The 23428-nt window shown below is 34.1% G+C and overlaps 2 protein-coding genes across 5 annotated transcripts in view; one reads left to right on the top strand and one right to left on the bottom strand.

Annotated features, from left to right (window-relative positions):
- Window positions 1-14878, top strand: part of RUNDC3B (RUN domain containing 3B) — a 188325-nt gene extending 173447 nt beyond the window's left edge. For 2 of the 4 annotated variants that reach the window (XM_011996043.1, XM_011996042.1), the window contains one exon: window positions 12475-14878. In XM_011996043.1, the coding sequence (XP_011851433.1) occupies window positions 12475-12620 (146 nt within the window). In that variant the 3' untranslated portion in view covers window positions 12621-14878. The remainder of the gene's footprint in view (window positions 1-12474) is intronic. The other 2 variants (XM_011996041.1, XM_011996039.1) reach the window with 2 other exon arrangements.
- Window positions 14879-17058: 2180 nt separating this feature from the next.
- Window positions 17059-23428, bottom strand: part of SLC25A40 (solute carrier family 25, member 40) — a 33219-nt gene continuing 26849 nt past the window's right edge. Inside the window, exons 9-11 of the mRNA XM_011996068.1 lie at window positions 20186-20201; window positions 19268-19348; window positions 17059-18902 (exon numbers count right to left, since the gene is read on the bottom strand). Coding sequence (XP_011851458.1) covers window positions 18790-18902; window positions 19268-19348; window positions 20186-20201 — 210 coding nt within the window. The 3' untranslated portion in view covers window positions 17059-18789. The remainder of the gene's footprint in view (window positions 18903-19267; window positions 19349-20185; window positions 20202-23428) is intronic.

Below are 23428 nucleotides of genomic sequence, written 5' to 3'. Positions count from 1 at the left end.
ATTTTAACATTTTAGTACTTTTTTTAATAAATCTAATAGTAACTTGGATTCACTGCCATGATCTATAATGTGTATATTTTAAAAGCTAATTCATACTATGAATGAATTTATTTATGATTCTTCATCTAAAAGACATTTATTTAGGATTTTACTCTAATTTTTATTATAGGTATTTTGATATCAACAGGACAAGAGTAATAATGAACATTTTGACACTATAAAAACAACTGTATTGTCTTCAATAACTCAGTGTTTAATAGCAGATTAAAAGTTACTTACAGTTTCCATAACCAATTATTTAATAAAACGAGTAAAAATTAACCAAAAATCTACCAACTGCCACCCAACAAAAAGGGGGCTGCATGGTAAACATAATAGACTACAAAAAACTGGTGACCAGGAAGGAAACATGTTCTCATGATGAGTTAGTAAGATTCCTAGAATTCTCAAATCTGATTTAAAAAATTTGGGGAATTTTGGATAGCTGAGGTAATGGCAGTGATGCAGGTTTGAATCAGCATATCCTATAAAAATATAATAAAAGAGGACAAATAAAACCACACAAAACCCAAGCTTTCAGCATAAATAGCAGACACTAAATAAACAAACTTCAAATTGCCTGGGAGTAGAAAAATAAATACCAAATATAAGCAGGCTCTCATGCTTCTGTAACAAGCTGTGAGCACAGGGGTCGAGGAAAAATTAAACTCTGCAAAAGAAGGAATTGGGATGTTTGTGGAAGGCCTAAGATTGATCAAAAATCACCTCTGGAAAGATAAAGTCAACCTTAAGTGTGAACATATGAAAACAGCATTCTGGTAAAGTACATGTGGGATGCAGAGAAGCAGTGTTAAGAAGGTAAATTTAAAGCCAGGAAAGCCATACAATAAAAACAAACAACAACAACATACTTTGGCACACTTATTGAAGAATTTACTTGCAGCAGCACTTCTCTGGAGGGGGCACGAGCTGTGGGGGGTCTGTCCCTTGCAGACCTCTGACCCAGCAACGGATGAATAAAGTACACTGACACACAGATATTCTGCTCTGCCAGTCCAACTGAAGGTCCGAGCTGCTTACAGGCTGTCTGCTGAGTCCTGTGAACAGTTGTGACTGGGCCCTGATCAGCTAGTCAGAGTTGTATTTATTCAGTAAGATTAATTAACAAAAGCTTGAGTCAACACCATTAGAGGGTAATTGACATTGTGGGCTTGCTGAGTAAAAAGCACTTAAGCACCCAGGGTACATCAAAAGTTAGTCTTAAGATTATATGAGTAAACAAGCTAGCTAGATAAACTACTCTGCCTTTCTTTATTACTATTTTAATTTGTTTAAAGGTAAAGGGATCATACCACCTTTAGCCAGATCTATTACCGAAGTTATGCAAACCTCTGGCCTTCCAAGATTTGTGTCTATTTCTATAACTCTCTAATATTTTTCCCATCAGCCTGATTGAACCTCAACAGGTACTCTTGAATTTAAAATTTCATAAACCATCCAAGTCAAATAGCCCTTTCCATAGAAATCCTGAGGAGCAAACACACTGTCTATGCAAAACTATGTTTTTCTTTCTTTAAAATTGAGTATTTTTTTATTTTTATTTTTTTAAATTTTTTATTTCCATAGGTTATTGGGGAACAGGTGATATTTGATTACATGAGTAAGTTCTTTAGTGGTGATTTGTGAGATTTTGGTGCACCTATCACCTGAGCAGTGTACACTGCACCCAATTGGAGTCTTTTATCCCACACCCCCTTCCCACTCCCTTCCTCTGAGTCCCCAAAGTCCTTTGTGTCATTCTTATGCTTTTGCATCTTCATAGCTCAGCTGCCACTTATGAGTGAGAACATACAATGTTTGGTTTTCCATTCCTGAGTTACTTTAGTTAGAATAATAGTCTCTAATCTCATCCAGGTTGCTACAAATGCCATTAATTCATTCCTTGTTATGACTGAGTAGCATTCCATTATATATATATACCACAGTTTCTGTATCCACTTGTTGACTGATGGGCATTTGGGTTGGTTCTACCTTGCAAAATTAATTTTTAAAAATCACATAAATTGAGAACAATAATTAAGCCGATGAACTTCACCACCCAGGAAAGCAATACTGAAGCAGGAAAAAAAAAATGTTATAAAACCATATAATTTTCATATCCTATTAAAGTAACTTTTAAAATTGATACATAATGGATATACATATTTTGGGGGGTACATGTGATAATTTGATAAAATTTCATAAAATTATGAAATCTGATAAAATTTCATAAAGTCATATAATTGTATTAAACATTCTCCAACAAGCAATTAGTCATAAGACAGAAACATTTCAAATTGGAAATCAAAACCTAAGAACATCAATGTGCAAGAAGAAATGATGTGTCACGTGAGGAACCCAGTGGGAGATGATTTCATTATTGGGGCGAGTCTTTCCCGTGTTGTTCTCATGATAGTGAATGAGTCTCACAAGATCTGATGGTTTTAAAAAGGGGAGTTTCCCTGCACAAGCTCTCTTATCTGCCACCATGTGAGATGTGCCTTTCACCTTCTGCCATGATTGTTAGGCATCCTCAGCCACGTGGAACTGTGAGTACATTAAACCTCTTTTTTTCGTAAATTGCCCAGTCTTGGGTATGTCTTAACAGTATGAAAGTGGACTAATATAGTAAATTCGTAACAGTAGAGTGGGGCACTGCAGAAAAGATACCCAAAAATGTGGAAAGGACTTTGGAACTGGGTAACAGGCAGAGGTTGGAACAGTTTGGAAAGCTCAGAAGAAGATAGGAAAATGTGGAAAAGTTTGGAACTTCTTAGAGACCTGTTGAATGTCTTTGACCAAAATGCTGATAATGAGATGGACAATGAAATCCAGGCTGAAGTGGTCTCAGATGGAGATGAAGAACTTGTTGGGAACTAAAGCAAAGGTGACTGTTGTTATGTTTTAGCAAAGAGACTGGCAGCATTTTGCCCCTACCATAGAGACTTCTGGAATTTTGAACTTGAAAGAGATGATTTACGGTATCTGGTGGAAGAAATTTCTAAGCAACAAAGCATTCAAGAGTGATTGGGTGCTGTTAAAGGCATTCAGTTTATGAGGGAAGGAGAGCATAAAAGTTCAGAAAATTTGCAGCCTGACAATGTGGTAGAAAAGAAAATCCCATTTTCTGAGAAGAAATTCAAGCCAGTTGAGATTTGTATAAATAACAAGGAGCTGAATGCTAATCCCCCAAGACAATGGGGGAAATATCTCCAGCATGTCAGAGGTCTTCATGGAAGCTCTTCCCACCACAGGCCTGGAAGGCCTCAGAGTAAAAAATGGTTTTTTTACTCTGGGCTGGGCCCAGGATCCTTGTGCTGTATGCAGACTAGGGACTTGATGCCCTGTGTCACAGTTGCTCCAGCTGTGGCTGAAAGAGGCCAACATAGAGCTTGGGCTGTGGCTTCAGAGGGTGCAAGCCCCAAGCCTTAGCAGCTTCCATGTGGTGTTGAGCCTGCAAGTGCACAGAAGACAAGAATTGGAGTTTCGGAACCTTTGCCTAGATTTCAAAAGGCGTAAAGAAATACCTGGATGCCCAGGCAGAAGTTTGCTGCCAGGGGTGGGACCCTCATGAAGAACTTCTGCTAGGACAGTGCAGAAGGGAAATGTGGGATCAGAACCCCCACACACAGTCCCTACTGGGGTACCACCTAGTGGAGATGTGAGAAGAGGGCCACTGTCCTCCAGATCCCAGAATTGTAGATCCACTGACATCTTGCATCATCCACCCAGAAAAGCCACAGACACTCAGCACCAGCCTGTGAAGACAGCCAGAAGCGAGGCTGTACTCTGCAAAACCACAGGAGTAGTGCTGCCCAAGACCATGGGAACCCATCCCTTGCATCAGCATGACCTGGATGTGAGAGATGGAGTCAAAGGAGATCATTTTGGAACTTTAAGATTTGTCTGCCCTGCTGGATTTCGGACTTGCTTGGGGTATGCAGCCCCTTTGTTTTGGCCAATTTCTCCCATTTGGAACAGCTGTATTTACCCACTGCCTGTACCCTCATTGTATCTAGGAAGTAACTCACGTGCTTTTGATTTTACAGGCTCATAGGTAGAAGGAACTTGCCTTGTCTCAGATGACATTGGACTCTGGACTTTTGAGTTAATGCTGAAATGAGTTAAGACTTTGGAGGACTGTTGGGAAGGCATGATTAGTTTTGAAATGTTAGACATGAAACTTGGGAAAGGCCAGAGGCAGAATGATATGGTTTGGCTGTCCCCACTGAAATCTCATCTTGAATCGTAACTCTCACAATTCCCACATGTTATGGGAGGAACCTGGTGGGAGGTGATTGAATTATGGGGGCAGGACTTTACAGTACTTTTCTCATGATAGTGAATGAGTCTCACCAAATCTGATGGTTTTAAAAAGGGGAGTTTCCTGCATAAGCTCTCTTCTCTTGTCTGCTGCCATGTGAAATGTGCCTTTCACCTTCCACCATGATTGTGAGGCTTCCCCAGTCACGTGGAAGTGTGAATCCATTAAACCTCTTTCTTTTGTAAATTTCCAAGTATCAGGTATGCCTTATCAGCAGCATGAAAATGGACTAATACAAGGGTATCTAAAGAAGAATGGATTTGAAATAAAACTTAATCTAAAACATTGAAGAAAAATGGGAAAACCACCAAGAGAATGAAAGTGAGATAAAGAAAGAAGTAAAATGAGTTATGAAGTGGTTGAATTGGAAGACAATAATATCAAATTTACATGTTTATAGAGTTACTGGAGAAGATAAAATAGTGGAACAGAACCAATACCAAAATCTATCATTCAAGAAAAACGTTTGGAAGTAAATGAAGACATAATATACAAATTGAAAAATCTAACCAAGTACTAAAGAAAATGTACCTGAAGTAATCACCTACAAGACAAATTCTACTAAAATTATTACATAGTAACAATAATGAAAACATACTGATGACTTCTAGGCCAAATGATGAAACAAACTAGAAAGGGAGAAAAGAATGAGGTTGGCATTAGATTTGTCTACTTGTATAAAGGTAACAACTAGAACTAAAATACAAACCTTCCTAAATACATAATTTTTTTTAAAAAAAGAGCAACTTTGTCATCTAGAAAGAGAAACAGCAAATTTAACAAAGAAAAATAATTTGTCACAGCAGAAAGACTATCAAAAGAAATTAATGAAATGGCAAACAACATATACCAAGGAGAGAAACAGTAAATATAACTATATACATAAAATTACAACAAAATCATGATTTATTCTGTATGGTTAAATATAAAGGAATAGACAAATGTGTAACAGGCAAATAAAAATGCAAAGAAGGGGCCAGGCATGGTGGCTCATGCCTGTAATCCCAACACTTTGGGAGACTGAGGTGGGCAGATCACTTGAGGTCAGGAGTTCGAGACCAGCCTGACCAACATGGTGAAACCCTGTCTCTATTAAAAATACAAAATTAGCCAGGTGCGGTGGTGGGCCCCTGTAATCCCTTCTACTGGGGAGGCTGAGGCAGGTGAATTGCTTGAACCTGGGAGGCTGAGACTGCAGTGAGCTGCTGTGCCACTGTACTCCAGCCTGGGTGCTAGAGTGAGACTCTGTCTCAAAAACAAAAAAAACAAACAAAACCAAAAAACAAAGAAAGCAGGGTGGCAACCCTTATATCAGATGGGTAGATTTTAAACCAAAATGCATTAAGCATTATAAGGAAAGATATGTTTAAATGCTAAAAACACAATTAAGATATAATAGGATTATACAACAAATAATGACATCCCCCTTTATATAAGGAGACATAGATAGAAATCCAGTGACAGTTGGAGACTTATACTATTCTCAGTATAAGACAAATAGACAAAAAAGAATATAATACACCTAAACAACATAATCACTAGGGTATATCTTATGCTCTATGGAACTTTATAACCTGAAAATAGATAATATACCTTCTTCTTAAGTACAGATAGAACAGTCCCAAAAATGCTCAGAAGTTAGCTCATAAAGAAAACATAAGCTTGGTGCAGTGATGCATGTCTGTAATCCCAGCTACCTAGGAGGGTTGTTTGAGCCCAGGAGTTAGGTGCAGGGCTTGCGTGAAACAAAGTGTTCTCCCTTGGCCAGGGTTGCTCAGTGGAAAGGTGAGTCACAGAGGGAGGCTCTCTGCCCCTCTCTCCTACTGGGGCTTTACTCACTTTTATCAGCAAGGGGCTGTTTGACTGCATTCTCTCCTAGGGTGTCTTTCATGATTCTGGTGGATTCCTGTTTTCCATACTGAATTAAAGCCCACAGAGTTGCTCTTTATGCACTATCTTGCTATTTCCAAGTGGCTGAGGCATGCTAAAAGCCTCTCATCCACCATCTTAGAACAAAAAAAGAAACTGAAATAAAGAATTTCTAAAAAAGCAAGGACAATGAAAAGTCTGCACATCAGATATTATGGGATTTACTTCAAGCAATGAGCTGAGGAAATTTATAACTTTTATTTATGTTTATCAATAAAAATGTAAGAAGATAAATGAATTCCCCAGTTCAAAAAGCAAGAAAAAAAGAAAAACAGAGTAACCAAAAACACAAGGAAATAATAAAGATAAAATTGCCACTAAATGCAAAAGGAACAGAAAAATAGATCTAAATAAATCTGTTTTTAATTAACAAATTAGACACACAGCTAATTTAATCACAAAATGGAGAACAAATAAAAATAACTGAAATGGGGAAATGATCATTGAAAAAGAAGTAATTTAAAACTCATTAAGAGACTACTTTGCAAACTTCTCTGCAAATAAATATGAAAACTTAGATGAAACAGTTTCCTGCATAAATATACTTGACCAAAATTGGACACACTAGAGGTAGAAATCTTAGGCAGGCCAATTTCCAGAAAAGAAATAGAGAAAATTATTAAAGAACTACTCCACAGAAAAGCACCAGGCTCACTTGGTTTCTCAGGGGACTTCTACGTAATTGTCAAAGACCAATATTCATAGTGTCTCATAAATTATTATTCCAAAGCATAAAAAATGAAGAAAAATTTTATAATTCTTTTAGGAAATAGATATAACCTGATAAATACAGTATGAAAAAGAAAAATTATAGACCAACATCACTTATGGATATTAATTTAAAAGTTCTAAATAATATGAGAGTGAAGATAATTTAGCAACTGATAAAAAATGACACCCCACGACAAAGTGAATTTATTCAAGGAATATGATGTTCCATAATGTGACTCAATAAATGGAAATCCATTAATGTAATATACCATATTAATAGAGCTGAGATAGAACAGGCTACTTCCACAGATGCCAAAAAAACCTTCGGCAGAATCCAACACTTACGTGATAAAGACATTCAAGAACCAAGAATTGAAGAATGCTTTCTTTCCATGAATATATGTGTCTGTGTGTCTTTTTCCTAAAGCTAGCATATTACTTAATGGGGAAACATTTAGATCAGGAACAAAGTAAAGATACCCATTGTTTCCACCACTTTTTAATATTATACTACAGGTATTAGCTAACGCATGTAGGGAAGAAATTTCACAACATGAGAATTGGATTTTTGCAGATGGTTTCATGAGCCTGGAAAACATTTGAGAAGTAATACACTAATTTAAACAATAAAAGTAGTCCTGAAAAGTAGCAGGACATAAAATTATCACACAGAAATCAATAGCCTTCACATAACCAGTGAGATAATCCAGTGGTAGGAGAAAAGACAACTTGAAGTAGCAACATAGAACATGAAATATTGAGACTCAGCACATTTCTTGTCAAATTTATTCCTGTATGAGGAAAACTGTAAAACATTCTTGAGACTGAAAAGTAAACAAGCAAATTGCAAGAAATACATTGTGAGTTCTCTCTAATTTAAAATTAACACAATCCTACATATGCATTTACTTTCTAATTCTGCAATCATTTATCTAGGAATTTACCCTGAAGATAATCAAGGCAAAAATATGTATGCACAAGGTTATTATGCTATGGTTAGTATTCCTTCATATACTGCACTTTTCCCTGAATACATATCACATTTTAAGGAATTTCTCTAGCTATCTCCTTTTTAAAATTTAACTTTCTACTTTGAGATAATTACATTCTCATGTAAGTGGAACAAATAGTACAGAGAATGGTACTGGATGTATCCTTAACCCAATTTACCCCAGTATCATAGCCATGATCTTGAAATTAACCCAACCACTCATTTCATTCAGATTTACATGTACATAGTGAGTGTGGTTAGTTCTGTGCTGTTTTAGCACACATGTAGTTTTGTGTACAAACCACCAAATCAAGACAGAATAGTACCACAAGGATCTCTTGTGCAGCCCTTTTGTAACTACATCCATAAACTCTCCAGCCCTATCCTATCTCTGTGCCATCCCTAATCTATGCAAACTCTTAATTTGTTCTTCATTACTGTAATTTTGTCATTTCAAGAGTGCTATATAAATCATACAGTATATATAACTACTATATATATGTATATGTATGTATTTTAGACATATAGTATATAGACTGTTGGGATTGGCTTTTTCCACTGAGCATACTTCTGTTGAGATCTATCCAAGTTGTATCAATACTTCATTCCTTTTAAAATATAATCCACTTATATAACATAATATTCACCATTTTAAAGTGTACAGTTCAGTGGTGATTAGAACATTCACAGTTTGTACAGTCATCACTCCCCACCCAAAAGAAGGCCTGTACCTGTTAGTACTCAGTTCCAATTTACCCTTCCCTATCTCCTGGCAACTGCTAATCTACTTTCTGTCTCTTTAGATTTGTCTGTTCTGAACATTTTATATAATGGAATCATACACTATTATGAATAATGCTGCTATGAAGATTCATGTACAAGTTTTTATATGAACATATGTCTATTTCTCTTGGATATACACCTAGGAATGGAATTGACTGGATCATATGTTTGACTATTTGAGGAACTGCCAACCTGTTTCCCAAAGTGGCTGCACCATCTTACAGTTCCATCAGCAATGTATGAGGCTTTCAATTTCTCTGCATCCTTACCAACACTTGTTACTGTCTATTTTTTTATTATAGCCATCCCAATGGGTAGAAGTAATATCTGATTGTGGTTTTGATTTGCATTTCCCTAATGAATAATGATGTTGAGAGTCTTTTCACGTGCTTATTGGCCATTTATGTATCAGCTTTAGAGAAATGTTTATTCAAATCCTTTGACCATTTTAAAATCACATGGCTATCCCTTGTATTGATGAGTTGTAGTAATTCTGTATGTATAGTCTGGATATCAGATCCTTATGTGTGATTTGCAAATATATTCTCGATTTTGGTATCTTTTCACTTTCTTGCTAGTGTCTTTTGACACCCAAAGTTTTTAATTTTGATGAAGTCCGATTTATCTAGTTTTTCTTTTGGTTACTTGTGCTTTTGGTGTCATATCTAAGAAATTTTTGCCAAATCAAAGGTCATGCAGATTTATACCTGTATTACCTTCTAAGAATTTTATCATTTTAGCTCTTTTACTTTCAGGTCTTTGATGCATTTTGAGTTAATTTTTGCATACTGTGTGAGCTAAGGATCCATCTTCATTCTCTCGTACATGGATATCCAGTTGTCCCACTTTATTTTTTGAAAAGGGAATTCTTGGCAAGTCTAAAACCCTACTGAGTCATTCATGGCTCCTGTCACCTAACATTTTGCTATCACCAAATCCTACCACTTTGACTTTCTTAAGACTTCTCTGTCTGTTCTATTGTCTGTATCCCTTCTACTACCAACTGGTTCAGGCAACTGCCATAGACTTCGTATTTGTTTCCCTGTGTCCGTTTTCTTATTTATATCCTTCAAAATCACGCTTCACAAAGCCTTCAAGTATTGAAAATACAAGCTAAACATGTAATCCCCTATGTAAAAGGTTTTATGGATTCCCTTCTATACAAGAGTGTGACCAAGAAGGTAGTCTGAATTCAGAGGACTTGATTTCATTTCTTTCTTCTTACTATGTATATGGCCCTCTTGGCCACATATTTCTCCCCATCTGCAAAATGAAGATACTTACAGATCTTCATGGGATTTTTCATGATTAAGAAACTCATGTAAAGCACTTAACACAGGGCCTGGACTGTAGTTATCAATAAATATTAGTTACTGTTATCAGTTTATATTGTTAAATATTTTGTTGTTGACACTTGGGCAAAATCAGAGTAACTCTCTTCTCTCAGCTATTTTGGGTACTTGTAAAATAAGAATGAGTTTGAAATCTCAAGATATCAAAAAACTTAGCCTCTTTATTTTCTATCCAAATTGTAATAAATAATATTAGATGGCATTAATAATATTAAAGGCCACCCTGGCTTCAACACTCTACTTAGGAGATTTCATTTTTATTTGCAAACAACCCAGCAAATTTGGGCTTCTCCACTTTATTGTAGGGGCAAACCCAGAAGGATTTGTGCATGACTGGGTATCTACTTTAAAGGGGAAACATGTCTGACTCCTTTTGCCATCTCTCTTCAGGCAGGAATTTGTCATACTGAGTTGCAGTAAAAAAGAAAAAAAACCCAAAATCCATTACTTTTTTGAAGCAGATTCAGGGGTAGGTCCCCCTTTGTTATTTAATAGGAATATTAAACTGAAAGTTGGCCCAATTTTGCACAGATTTCTTACCGTAATTTAGAAGACAGGTGCTGTTTGTTGCATTATGTGTAAATTATCTTCTGAGAAAGGGGAACACAGATCTTAATTGCAAAATGCCTCTCATTTCTCAAGTCACACACACACATCACTTGTATGACAGTGCTAGAAAGCATCAGATCTATGTAGAAATTTTAAGGTCCTCCATAAACAAAACAATATTTTGAGGAAAAAAATTGGAGGGATGAAAAATTTTGGAAATAGTGGTGATGAGTGCACAATAGTGTGAATATAATTCATGCCACTGAATTCTACATTTAAAATGGCTAAAATAGTAAACTGTATGTTTTATATATATACACACACACACATACATATATATATTTGCCACAATTAAGTAAATAGTTATACACGTATACATAATCAGCAGTACATTTTTTAAAAAGTTTCAAGGTCAGTAATTGAGTAGAAATTTGAAGAAACTATCCAAAGCAGTTGAGCCCCTGGGGCTTTTAGCAAAAACTCCAGAGAGGTGATTTTGGCCTGAAGTGAGTCTCAAAGCTTAAACATTAAAAGGATACTTAGAACACACAGACTTTTTCATCCTAACATAATATGATAAACAATTTAAATCTGAATGTAACAACTACTGTTCCATATCTTTTCCTAATACCACTACATGTTCCTGTATTTTACTGGTCAAAAAAACTGTGAAGTTAATTGGCATAGCCTGTTATTTTCTGGTATCTGTTCCGATTTCAAAGGAAAGAAACAGGCTCAGAGAAGATGCCTTGCCCAAAGTCACACATTTAAAAAGAATATAAAAAGTACAAATGCAGTTCCACTGATTCATCATTCATTAATTATATAGATACTTGAACATCTGCTGTGTCCTAGGCACTGGGGATATAATGAACACCACAATGTCTATATCCTTTCTCAAGGATATTATTACAGTCTAATAAAGGTAGGAGTTGCCCCACAGTTATCATACAGTATGATAAGGTGGGGTAAGTACAAAGGACTATGAGAGTATTTCACAGGGCTGTTTAAAACAATATGTAATATTCAGAAACATCTGATATTTGGCTCAGCTTAACTTCTATAACTGTGTAAAGCCTAAGTTTTCCATCTTCTTTGGAAACCTCCTAATTATTCAGTCATTAGCCTTTCATAGCCCCAAGCCAGCCACATAGCCATTTGCATCACACTGCAGCACACTGAGGCAGACTGCAGGTTGAAACTTACCCAGTTTGGAAAGAACTTGTTTTACCTCAGCCATGGAAACAGGTGTACTCATTCCTCCTTCATGGGTCTACTGAAATTCAACACTTAACATTAGGTTCCTGATGCATAGTGGATACTGAATAAATGTTTACTAAATGAATAAAGTCTCCCCAAATCAAGCCTTCCTATTGAGTTGGGGCAGTCCCAACCAGCTTCCACCTTCTTCTAATATATTGCTGTAACAAAATACGGATTTCCTGGTATTTCTGTGGCCTGGGGACTGTTAACTGTTACTTCAGTTTAGATTTTTACTAACTTGACATAACCATGTTCTCCAAAAAGGTAAATATTTTATTGGTGCTTTAAAACTTGGTATCTCAAACTTCCATATCTAGAACTTTTATGAGCAGCACAAATAATCTTTTATAATGTTTAAGGGTGATGATGAAACCGCCAAAAAAGCAAAGATACTGAGATCTAGATCTTTGACTTAATAGTTACATATATTTGCAATATCTTGTAAACTATGGAAATTTCTAATGGTTTTAGGATCTTATTTGTATCATTCTTGAAGGGCAATTAATTATTTGCTATTTAATTGTAATTTTCAGGTAAAGAAGATACTCCCTCATTACTTGGCCTCTGTGGATCTCTAACGTCAGTGGCAAGTTACAAGTCTCTAACAAGCTTAAAATCTAATGACTACCTTGCAAGTCCTACAACAGAGATGACAAGTCCAGGCCTAACTCCATCCTGAAAATTTTTATGTAAAAGCCAAAAGTTTTTATGTTGTAAATGTTTAATTTACGTATGTTTGACTGCTGGGAAGACCTTTGAAATTTTATATTGTTCTGGTACATGTCTGAAAGTCTATTGCTTAGAGAGAATCCACTCCAGATAAGAGATTTTGAGTGAAAAACAATGATCCCGCCATTTTTCAGTTTTAAAATTCTTATATTTGTCATTGAGAAAGTTTAGAAAGGAATAGGCTTTAAAACAAAAAAACTTTCAAAGATCCACCAAATAGTTCATAGCAAATTGTACATATTGTTCAGCTGATTTTTATATATTTAAATATACCTTAGTGGCCAGAGACTGACTTCAAAGGTTTATTCCAGAGACTTAAGCTAAGTATTTTTTCATTCTCTCAGATTTTCAAAAAAAAAAAGTTAATTTCATTTTTTCATTAATTTCTTCGTAAGTTCTATGCTTTAAATGCCTTGTTTTTAATATCAGGGGAAAGTTCTCAGCTGCATTCTCACAGTGGCTTATTCAGTTTTTCTTCAATATTTACCATTTGGTATCAACTCAACATTCCACTTAACATTTTATAATTTCCACAGGAATGTGTCTGTTTTGGTAGTTACTGATTTAATTTGTTAGTGCCACAAGGTAAATTATTTTACAGCATTTTATGCCATTTAGGTAAAATGAATAAACTGTTTTTCAAGATTTTCTTAAAAGATTATCAATTTAAAAATATGATCAAGTATGCCTCAAATACTAGACATATTTCAAAATGTAGAACAAACGTTGAAAAATTGTTTTGCCAGGAAAGAGTTCAAGTTCAGTTAAGGATTTGAGAGGCTTTTAAACAAGGATCAATAGGGTAGTTATCATACTTGATTAATATATGTCTGATATTCAGTGCTGGTTCTTTTTCCTGTTTGTGCAACAATGAAGTGTGTCATGTGTTTTATAGCCTCTAGCATTAATCACACAATAATCTCATTTTAAAACATTTAAATGTTAAAAAATCCCCACACTTATGTACAGGTAAAATTAGTTTTCTTTTTTTAAAACAAACAAAAAAAAAGTTGTAATCTGTACTTTTATTTCTTTTGGAATTTTTGAAACAGCTACATTAATTCCTAAAAATCCCACCATACTGAAAATGTATGGCGTGTATTTTCTATAGTAAGTAATATGAGGAAAACATGATTAGCTGTGCCAAAGAAATTTTATACATTGTTTACATGATGAGGCCACAGTACTTATTGGGGACTTCATATGGTATTTTTGTTTATTGAGAAGAGTCAAGAACCGACGTTACCACATTCATTCTTTGTGTTAGAAATGTAGGAGTGTGGTAGTTTTCTGCAAAATTTACAGCTTAGTCTCATAATTTGGAATTTAAGATAGTAAGTAGTAACAAGGCAAGTCTTACATGTAAGACAGTCAAACAGTGTCACTTCGGGGACAAAGGCCTGGAAGCCCTTAAAATAAGTTATCTTAGATGTGCCAGAACATATTCAGAGCTTTATTCCTTTAGCTTAAGGCTTTAATACTTGTAGAAATGCGAATATTCTTGAGAAATGACACATTTTTGTTCTCAGTTTCTCAATTCTATATACCTGATTGTGAGTGAAGTATCCAAAGCAGGTTTTCATCAGCTTGGGGGATGGAAGGTAGGTATAATAGGACAATGGAAACTTTGGGAGAAGGGAGTGAGGAAATGGATAAGGAGAAATTTGAAAATTTTAGCCCGGACTTGAGCACTATTGCTGCTTTCCTATGAACTATCAGAATGTTTAAATGCTTTATCATTCATGGTCCACTCTCAACTAACATTTATTATCCTTTAGTAATTAAACAATGGTTTTACATACATTTTTATAATGTAGAAGGAAATTCAAGATTCCATAATCGTAAAATTTTTCAGATCTGTCTAATGTATAATTTGTGCATCTTAACATGCTGCTAAATGCAGATTTAAACATTACATCTGAGGATCATGACTTTTCCTCCTTTCTTGGAGATCTTGGTGTAAAATTCATCTGCTGTTATAAAATCAGGTTTCTACACAGTTCATTTCACACTAAAGGTAGTTACTGTTTGCATGAAGAAACAATGTATGTCTCAATCTTTAATTTTAGTTTGGTAGTGTTTACTGTTCACCCACCCCTCTTGCCTCCAAAAGAATGCTGAATTATACGCCAATATTTCCATGTGTATTCTGTTGCCTTGATGCATACTATACTTGTTGCATGTATATTAAACATTTTGTACTATGCATTGGTGGTCTTATTTTGCTTGACAAAAAGTTAACTGATTTAACTTGCACACTAAACTTTTGTTTCAGCAAATGTGGTAAATATATATTGTTTCACACCTAAAATACTAACATGAAAATGGAATCGGAGAAATCCTTATTCCAACTCACGTCAAGTTAAATATCCTATTTTTAAAAAGTAACATGATATGCTTTAGAATACACATCTATTGAATCAGTACAGTTTAGTAGTGGTTCTGGCAGTGTTACTGATTTAATTATAAAATAGTCATGTTTGCTTTCTTTGTAAGAATCATCACTATCTTCTTGGCACCTATGAGATGGCATCAGGATGATGTAAGCATTAAATAAAATCACATATAAAAGTTCTAAAGAGATAAAGGCCAAATGCAAGCTACTAATTATGATTGGCAGAAAAAGTAAATCATAAGTTAGTTGTTAAATCATTAGATTTACATACAGTTTTTAAGTGGTTATAAATGTGTCCCAAATTTACAACTTAGCAAACTGATTTGTTAAAGTTCCTGTCATTAGATGAAATGTCCAGATTTTGCTAAACATATTGGATTACTGCTTAAGCATCACGAGACTGTGGTTCATTCTGCTCTTCTGAAAGCAAAGCAGCTTCGATTTGGTTTTAGCATTTGTCGTTTTAACTGATGAAAGGAAAGGGAAGATAAAATTACCTCTTTTTCATTATGGTACATTTAAAAAGTATATTTTAATACAAACCAAAACTTTTAGATTTCTAACACAGATCACCTTATCATAAGCCCCATTTTCCATACTGCTAGTTATCTTTCCAAAACCCAAGTCTAACTGTTACAACTGTGCCGGAATTTTTTTCCTAGGCTTCCCATGGCCTTCTTGTTCCTCCTTTAGCACACAAGGCCTTTGACTACATTTCCAGTCTGATCTCTTACTACATTTCCATGTATACATTTTGTTCAAGCCATATGGACTAAATTCCACTGCCTTACTGAGACTCCCACTTCCCTGCTTATTTACTAATTGGATTGCCTGTCAGTCCAACTCTTAGGTTTCCTGACCACTCCGCTTCTCTGCCCCCAGGCTGAGTGAACAACTCCCCATATTTCCCATGACTCCCTTTGCATGCTTCTAGCAATCAGTCATAGCTCTGAAACCTCCTGTGGCCAGTAACAATATCTGAAATGTCTTGTCTCCAGTGCTTTTTTTATACTGCCTACTACAAAAAATGTCCCAATAAATGCTGACAGATTAAAATATAAAAGCAGTAATCTTTTATTTGAAAAGTTCATCTTAGAAGAAAATTCAAAAGGGATACAATAAACTTGTCCACACCCCAAACACTTGTGCCCAAGACAAAAAGAGGGAAGAATTTGTTTTTAATTTTAAGTTCGGGGTACATGTGCAGGTTTGTATATAGGTAACGTTGTGTGTCATGGGGGTTTATTGTACAGATTATTTCATCACCCAGGTATTAAGCCTAGTACCCATTAGTTATTTTTCCTGTCCCTCTCCCACCTCCCACTCTCCACCCTTTGACAGACCCCAGTAGGTGTTGTTCCAAGAGGGAAAATTTTAAAAAACACATGCAGTTAAATAACCATCGTGAATAGTTTTCCTAGAAAAAGAAGAAAAAAAATTGCCTTTTTTAAAAAAGTCAAATATGTACTACATTAAAGGTTGCAATCATCTAATATTTAAAATTAAAGATGTTCCTTCTTAAAATTTTACATTTAATCAACTAAATGTTTATGTTAGAAAATGTAACGTTAATAGAATAAAAGCTGTTTGAGAAACATCACCAAGAACACTGTTGTGGCGCATGTTTACAAATATTGCAATTCCTGCAACATATGTATTGAAAAGTCTGGAAAGCCCATATGGCTGAGTTAAATTTGAATACTGACGTAAAACCTGGGAATATTCATCGTGCCAATTATGGTTCAATTATTTTATCAGACAGAACTCTGGAAGCAAATTAAAATTTTAAAATTTTAGCTATTCCATGGACTGAATTTTTCTAGGTACTATTTTAATACAAATTAAGTTATTATGGCAAAATTCTGAACCCTTTTTGGTTCAGAATTCTAAAAGTATTGTTTCTTTACCTCTTAAGTATAAAGAAAGCTTCAATTCAGCCTTCTTTTCATCCAGATACATTGCATGTAGTATGTGTTAGAAAAACTACTAGGCATTTAGATTTACTTATATTACTTTATTCATAAGTAAGAATTTTCCTAAGTGCAGTGTGGGGTAGGAGACATGGAAACCTTTCTCATACTTATAGGTGATATTAAACTGAAATATGTAACTGCCTTTTGGGAACAGTATTAAGTTTTTCTGCTTTTTTTCTATGAATTATCCATAAGCATAGCAAAACTAAGATAAATTTAAATTTAATATTGTTAGCACTGTTCAAGATAAACTTTCATATATATATATCACAGTACAGCATTATACAATGATTTTATATAAAAATATTTAGAAGCACAGTGATTTTAAGAAGGCATAAACATTTTAATGAAATATAAGAAAGTCATGAATATTTATGTAGATATGTTGCAAATTTAAGGTAAATCAACATAGGATAAAATAAACAGAAGATTACATGCAAACCCTATATACTTTATTTCTGGTGTTACACTTTCCTACTATAGTACAAAATCAATTAGTTCCTCTACCAGCACTAAAGACTTGTCATCTATTCATTTTAGGAGAGGAAAAAAAATGCTTCACATTTTCCTAAAATAAAGACTGCAATAAAGTGCTGTTTTCTTTTTAAAGGATATAGATCCTAAGACAATAAAACTAAAGTATAAAAAATGACAGCATTTCTTTTCCTGCCATCATATCCTTTCTTATCTCATTCCTACATACAATGAATGATAAGCTAAAGTATTTAGACATGTACGGTGACTGAAAGCAATGTCTTCAAGGAAACAGCTTCTTGTTTAGCCTCTTACTCTACCATACTTAGTGTAAAAATCAAAGGATATTTTAGAAATATTTTGTAACTATTATTGTAGCAATAATGTCTTGTTAGAACAAGACAATAAAAATGACCTAGAGAATTCCGTGAACAATGATACTTGGATTACAAGATGGCTAAAAATCAGAGGCTATTCCTGTGTGCAAACTATTTTTACCAGTCTAAATACTATGTAATTTACCACTGAACACCCAAGTTTGGCTGAAGTGAACATTTGCTACTATCAGTAAAAAACTCCCTCTCTTACAGGAACAGCAGAAATATAGACATTTAGTCATCAAAAATGGCACAATGTACAGCACACAAATGATTATATTATGGTTCATAAGGAGAACAGCCACAATTTTGATCAAAGAAATCTTAATACATGTGAAGCCTTAAAACAGCAACATGGCAGGGAGGGACAGGGAGGCGGGAACCTAATGCATTTGAATTAAAGGAAACAGGCAATATTTGGTCAATGTCAACAATGCTATTTAACGACTGCCTTACCTACTTTACTGAAATACAGAAATACCTATGTACATGATTTAAATGTGCACAAGACTTGGGCTTTTTTCTAGACTACGTACATCATTCAGCACACAATTCAAAAAGTTCTTGTGTATCCGACACACTCCCAATAAGATGATGTTACACTGAAACATATAATATTAAACTCGCAGAGATTGCTTTTGATGCTAAGGAGTAATTTGTCTTATTTTTACAAGAATGCTCAATGGTGGTGATTTCTAGAATATTTTTTTCTGTATCACCAAAAATAGGATAAAATTTATTTTAAAATTATGGTTTAGAGGTAGAGCTGAAATCATTTATTTAAATTATAGGAAAGAAAGACTTAAAATCATTGTAAGAGAATAATGGTGAAAAACATTCTTGCCTAAGAGTCTCCATCTTCTTTGGTTATAGTTGTTGTTTCAAGTTGAAACAGCATCACTAGTACTGCTGCCTTCGAACATTTTGTTTCTGGAAAAAAGCCTTTCCAAATTCGTATGTACTGATCATAATGGCACAAGCAGGAGCAATTTTAATTAAGCGAGGAATTAGGCCTGAAAAAAGAATAGGAATAATCAAAACAAATATTTTTTTCTTACCTTATTTTTAAAAATATAATTTTTTGGCTTTATTCTGATAATGTTCAAATTAAATGAATATGTTAAAATCCATAAATTGGTAGAAAAGACTGTGCACCTCCAACAACCTCACTTCAATCCATATTACATTATAGAGAAATTTTTATCTTACTGATAGGAAATCTGTTACTTAACGTTTATTTTAATTTATAATACAGATATTTAGGAGAAAATAAACACACTATGTTACCTATAACTTCCTCCTATAAGTTAATTTTAGAAGGTGATAGGTTTAAAAGTAATCATTCTATTCAATGATTTGGTAAAGCAAGTATTTTTACCTGAAAATAATCCGGAAAATCCATTTTTAGCAACAATGTTCTTCATTATAACCCAGGTTGACATATGCAAAGGCATAGAAACTAAATGTTAAAATAAAGAAATAATGCTATTATAAATAACAATTTAATAATTCCTAATACAGATAACACAAAGTAGTGTTCATGGCCCTTGGGGATATATAATTTCATTACCATAAGAGGTTTGTTTACCTAAAAAGCTACTTTAAGTTTTAATAGATTCATTAAAAATAAAAAACAGAAAAAGGCTGTATATTTAAAGATGTATAGGACGGGATGCAATTAAGGAGGATGTACTGAGGGTTTCTCCTGATTTGATAATGCTTGTTTCTTAAACTTGATGGTAGTATTTTTTAAACTTTTTTCTAGGTCTTAAAAACTTTTCATAATGAAATTTTTAAAAGATGTATAGACAGCTACTTCGGAGGCTGAGGTGGGAAGATCGATCTCTTGAGCTTAAGAGTTCAAGACCAGGCTGGTCTCCCCATCTCTTAAAAAATGTATAGAAACCTTCATGGGGTATCCAATGCCAAAGAAAAGTCCTCACAACCATTTTTCATTCACATTTTATTATAAATAGTTTTAAAACTTTTTTTTTTCTAAAAAGAGTTCTGAGGAAAACAGTTCATTCTCCCTAGCAGTGTCTTGAGTTATTACTACCTTTCTGAATGGGTATGCTAGTCTTGAAATAAATTAGACCAGTGCTCTCTCCTTCAAAGGGTTTATTTTAGCTAACAATAACATCTCACTTATTTGCAACCACTCAACTGGAAGAAAATGAATAAAAAACAATTTTTTTTTAAACTTAGCAAAAGTAGATGTCACTGAAATATAAACATAAAGCTTGTTTGTAAACTAAATTTGTTTATTTTCATTTTATGCACTTTTCTAAACAGCTACCTTGGCCCACAGACTGCTAGATGCAATAAGATTTAAAAAAAAAATTGTAAGAACCAGATACACTACCATGTAAACAACATGACAGCTAACAGGATAAAGATTTCAATGTCTTGTTTTGAGACCAGCTGGATGATGGGCAAACAATCCTATACTGCCCTCTCTAGCTTTTGAGAGCTGCTACTCTACAAAAGTCAATGTTTACATGGAAGACAACCCTGAATCATTAAACAAGATTAAAGTATGTACCACTAAGCAAGCCCGGAAGATAAAAGTTAAGATAAAACGATATCTTTCAAAAATGACTTTCTAGAATTTTGCCATTTTATGGAGTATGATTCATTATCTCCAAATTTCATTTATATAAAATATCAGAATCTCTGACTATGAATAAATGAGGACTAAGATAAATGAAGCCTTATGATTTATTTAAGAAGCTATACCAGCAATAGTATAAGCATAAACATAATAACTACAACAGCCCAACACTGATTACAAAATATGAATGAAATTTAACTTTCTAAAGAAAGTCAATGACAAGAGCTTTCTAAGTTGGCAATTTTCACTTCATGTTTAAATTATTTCATTTAAATTTTAAAAACTAGTCAAAGAATGGTGATCAAGCAGCAGGTGTTTCTAATCTTGTAGAACTCATGCCCCAAACTAGTTTCTATTTTAACAGGAAGGTGAAATTAAGAGAATGACAAAAAGAATATCAACTGAAGGTAAGCCAAGCTCTAGTGGAACCTTAGAAGTGTCTCCTGCCTAACATTTAAACATTAAAGAGCTACTCCTACAGGTAATAAGCAAATTCTTGCACTGTAAAGAAACACTTGTATTATTAAATATTTCAAGCATAGAGAAAATAAATGCTCATTTACTGAACATCCAAATTTCCTATATCGTAATCTCTTTCAGATCCAGTTGAAGCCCCCTATATATTCCTCCCCAATTGTATTTTTCCTCATTCTCAAAGGTAATCACTCTTGTCTTTCTTTTTTCATCTTTCTCATGCATTTGTTTAAATGTTTACATCTAAACATATCCAGATGTATACTCTTCTTTGTATACATCTGGAATGTACAGAACAATGTATACTTTTCTTTATCCTCCTTTTAAACTTTATATAAATGGTATCACACTGCACACTGACTTCTGCAATGTGCTTTCAGAATTATCTAGGTTGGTAAGTACAGCTATATTTTATTCATTTTAATTGCTGCATGGTATTGCATTATATGGCTTATAATGATTTATCCATTTTCCAGTAAAGGGACATTTAGGTGATTTCTAACTTTTTGCTGTTTTTAAAAATCTTGCCTTGGATATCCTTGTACATGTGCAAAAGTTTCTCTAGGGCACATATCTAGGAGTGGAACTGATAACTCAGAATGGACTCCTTGCTACTGCCAGATTGTTTTCCAAAGTAGCTGTTCCAAATACTGTTACCATCATGGCATAAAGTTCCCAGTGAGCTACATCCTCCCCAACAGTTTAATTTATATAAAATGTTCTCTCACTGCTGTTCCTTAGTATTACCAAAATTGAACATTTTAAATAAGTTTATTTGGCAAGTATAACCATTTCATAATGATTCATTTCTATTTTAAAATAGAAATATAATAAATACTGAAATACAGAAAAATATTGCCTTAAATATTAAAACCAATGTACTATTTATTAAATCTATTAAACATTTTAATTTTAAAATGTTTAAAAATTAAATATTGCTTGAGTAGTTTTTTTTTTCTATAGTTCTATTGTCCAGTTAAGAATAGTGTTTTAAAAATATTAAATGTGTTCAGAGAAAAAGAAGTTTAACTTCTGGAAATAAGTACATTTGGGCCAGGTTTAAAAAGCTAAAACCAGAGATTAAATTTTTAAAAATTAATAATATACGACATACTCATAAATTAGGTAAAAGTTATCTCTGTTATAGGATATGGCACTTACTCCATGCTAATGTGCTTCTGAATGCAGCCTCTGTTCCAGTAGATTATGAGCTCTTTGAGGATTTGGGTAATTGTCTCATTTATCTGTACATACCAGCATGGTGCCTGACACAGTATAGGCACTCAGTAATTGACTAATGAATGAAGAATGGAAGAAGTGGTCAAAGTAGGCTGACAGATCATATACTTGCATGGAACTATCATTCTATAGTATGATAGATGCAATACTTCATATTTTCTTTTTTGCTTAGAGAGAAGGGATTTGGTATAGTTGAGCTGTGGAATGAAGGAAGTCACTTCTAAATGGAGCTGAGTTACTTCTTGGGGACAAATAATGTAAATCCAAATAGTAAGTATGGGCTGATTATCACTCAAATTGCAAGTGTAATTTCAACTGAAATATTATCTTAGTGAACCTTTAAGTAATTGGTTCATAGCTGAAGTACACTAACAGATTAAAATTTACAATGATAATCATGGAAAATTAAAACCCAACTCTTAAGATTTTTCCTTTTAGGTTTAAATGAGGAAACATTAATTAGAAAAAACCGGTGATAGGTAAGAGTTAAATCTAATAAAGAAAGATGGCTCCCTGGTGCCAGTCTCAATGAAGATATATATCACAATCACTTAGGGATCATTTTCAAAATATACAAGCTAGAGTTCCACCTCAGAGTCATTAAATGAGAGTCTATTGAGGGTGATGTCCAGCTTTAGGTATATTGAATAAGCACCTCAGGTGACTCCAATGATTAGTTACCAACATAAGTGGCTCCCAAACTTTAGTGTGCATTAGAATCTACCTGTACAGATTCCCATCTTTTCCCTTATCAACCACCATGACCACCACTACCTCAATGCCCCAGTCATTAGCCATTTATGCTAAATTACACCAAAGAGAAACTGGTGAAATCCTACTATATTAAATATTATACTTAAGAGGGGAAATAGAAATTCTGATAAGAAAAGAAGAATGAAACAAAGTAATTTTGAACTGTCAAAGGAGGACAGATAGGGCTTGGCTTTCTAGAAGGCTCATGCCTAAAACAGGGAAGTGGGAGAACCCTAATATAATAAAACTCTGATTACCTCCCAGGTTTTCATTAGCTTCTAATATAAGAGGAGAGTAGGTATTTGACAGGTCAAAGACAAGGATGTCACCAATATCCATCAGATTCATTTGTAGAGGTCTGTAACCAGCTTCTTTCAACATTATACCTATTTTACCTTTTATGCAAACTATTATAATCATGGGTAGAAGAATTTTTATTTACACTGTAATAGTCTTATCACA

The sequence above is a fragment of the Mandrillus leucophaeus genome, unplaced genomic scaffold, assembly GCF_000951045.1.
Source record: "Mandrillus leucophaeus isolate KB7577 unplaced genomic scaffold, Mleu.le_1.0 Scaffold50, whole genome shotgun sequence".
Lineage (NCBI taxonomy): Eukaryota > Metazoa > Chordata > Mammalia > Primates > Cercopithecidae > Mandrillus > Mandrillus leucophaeus.
The sequence above is the reverse complement of the archived record's forward strand: the minus strand, read 5'-3'. Positions and strand labels throughout refer to the sequence as shown.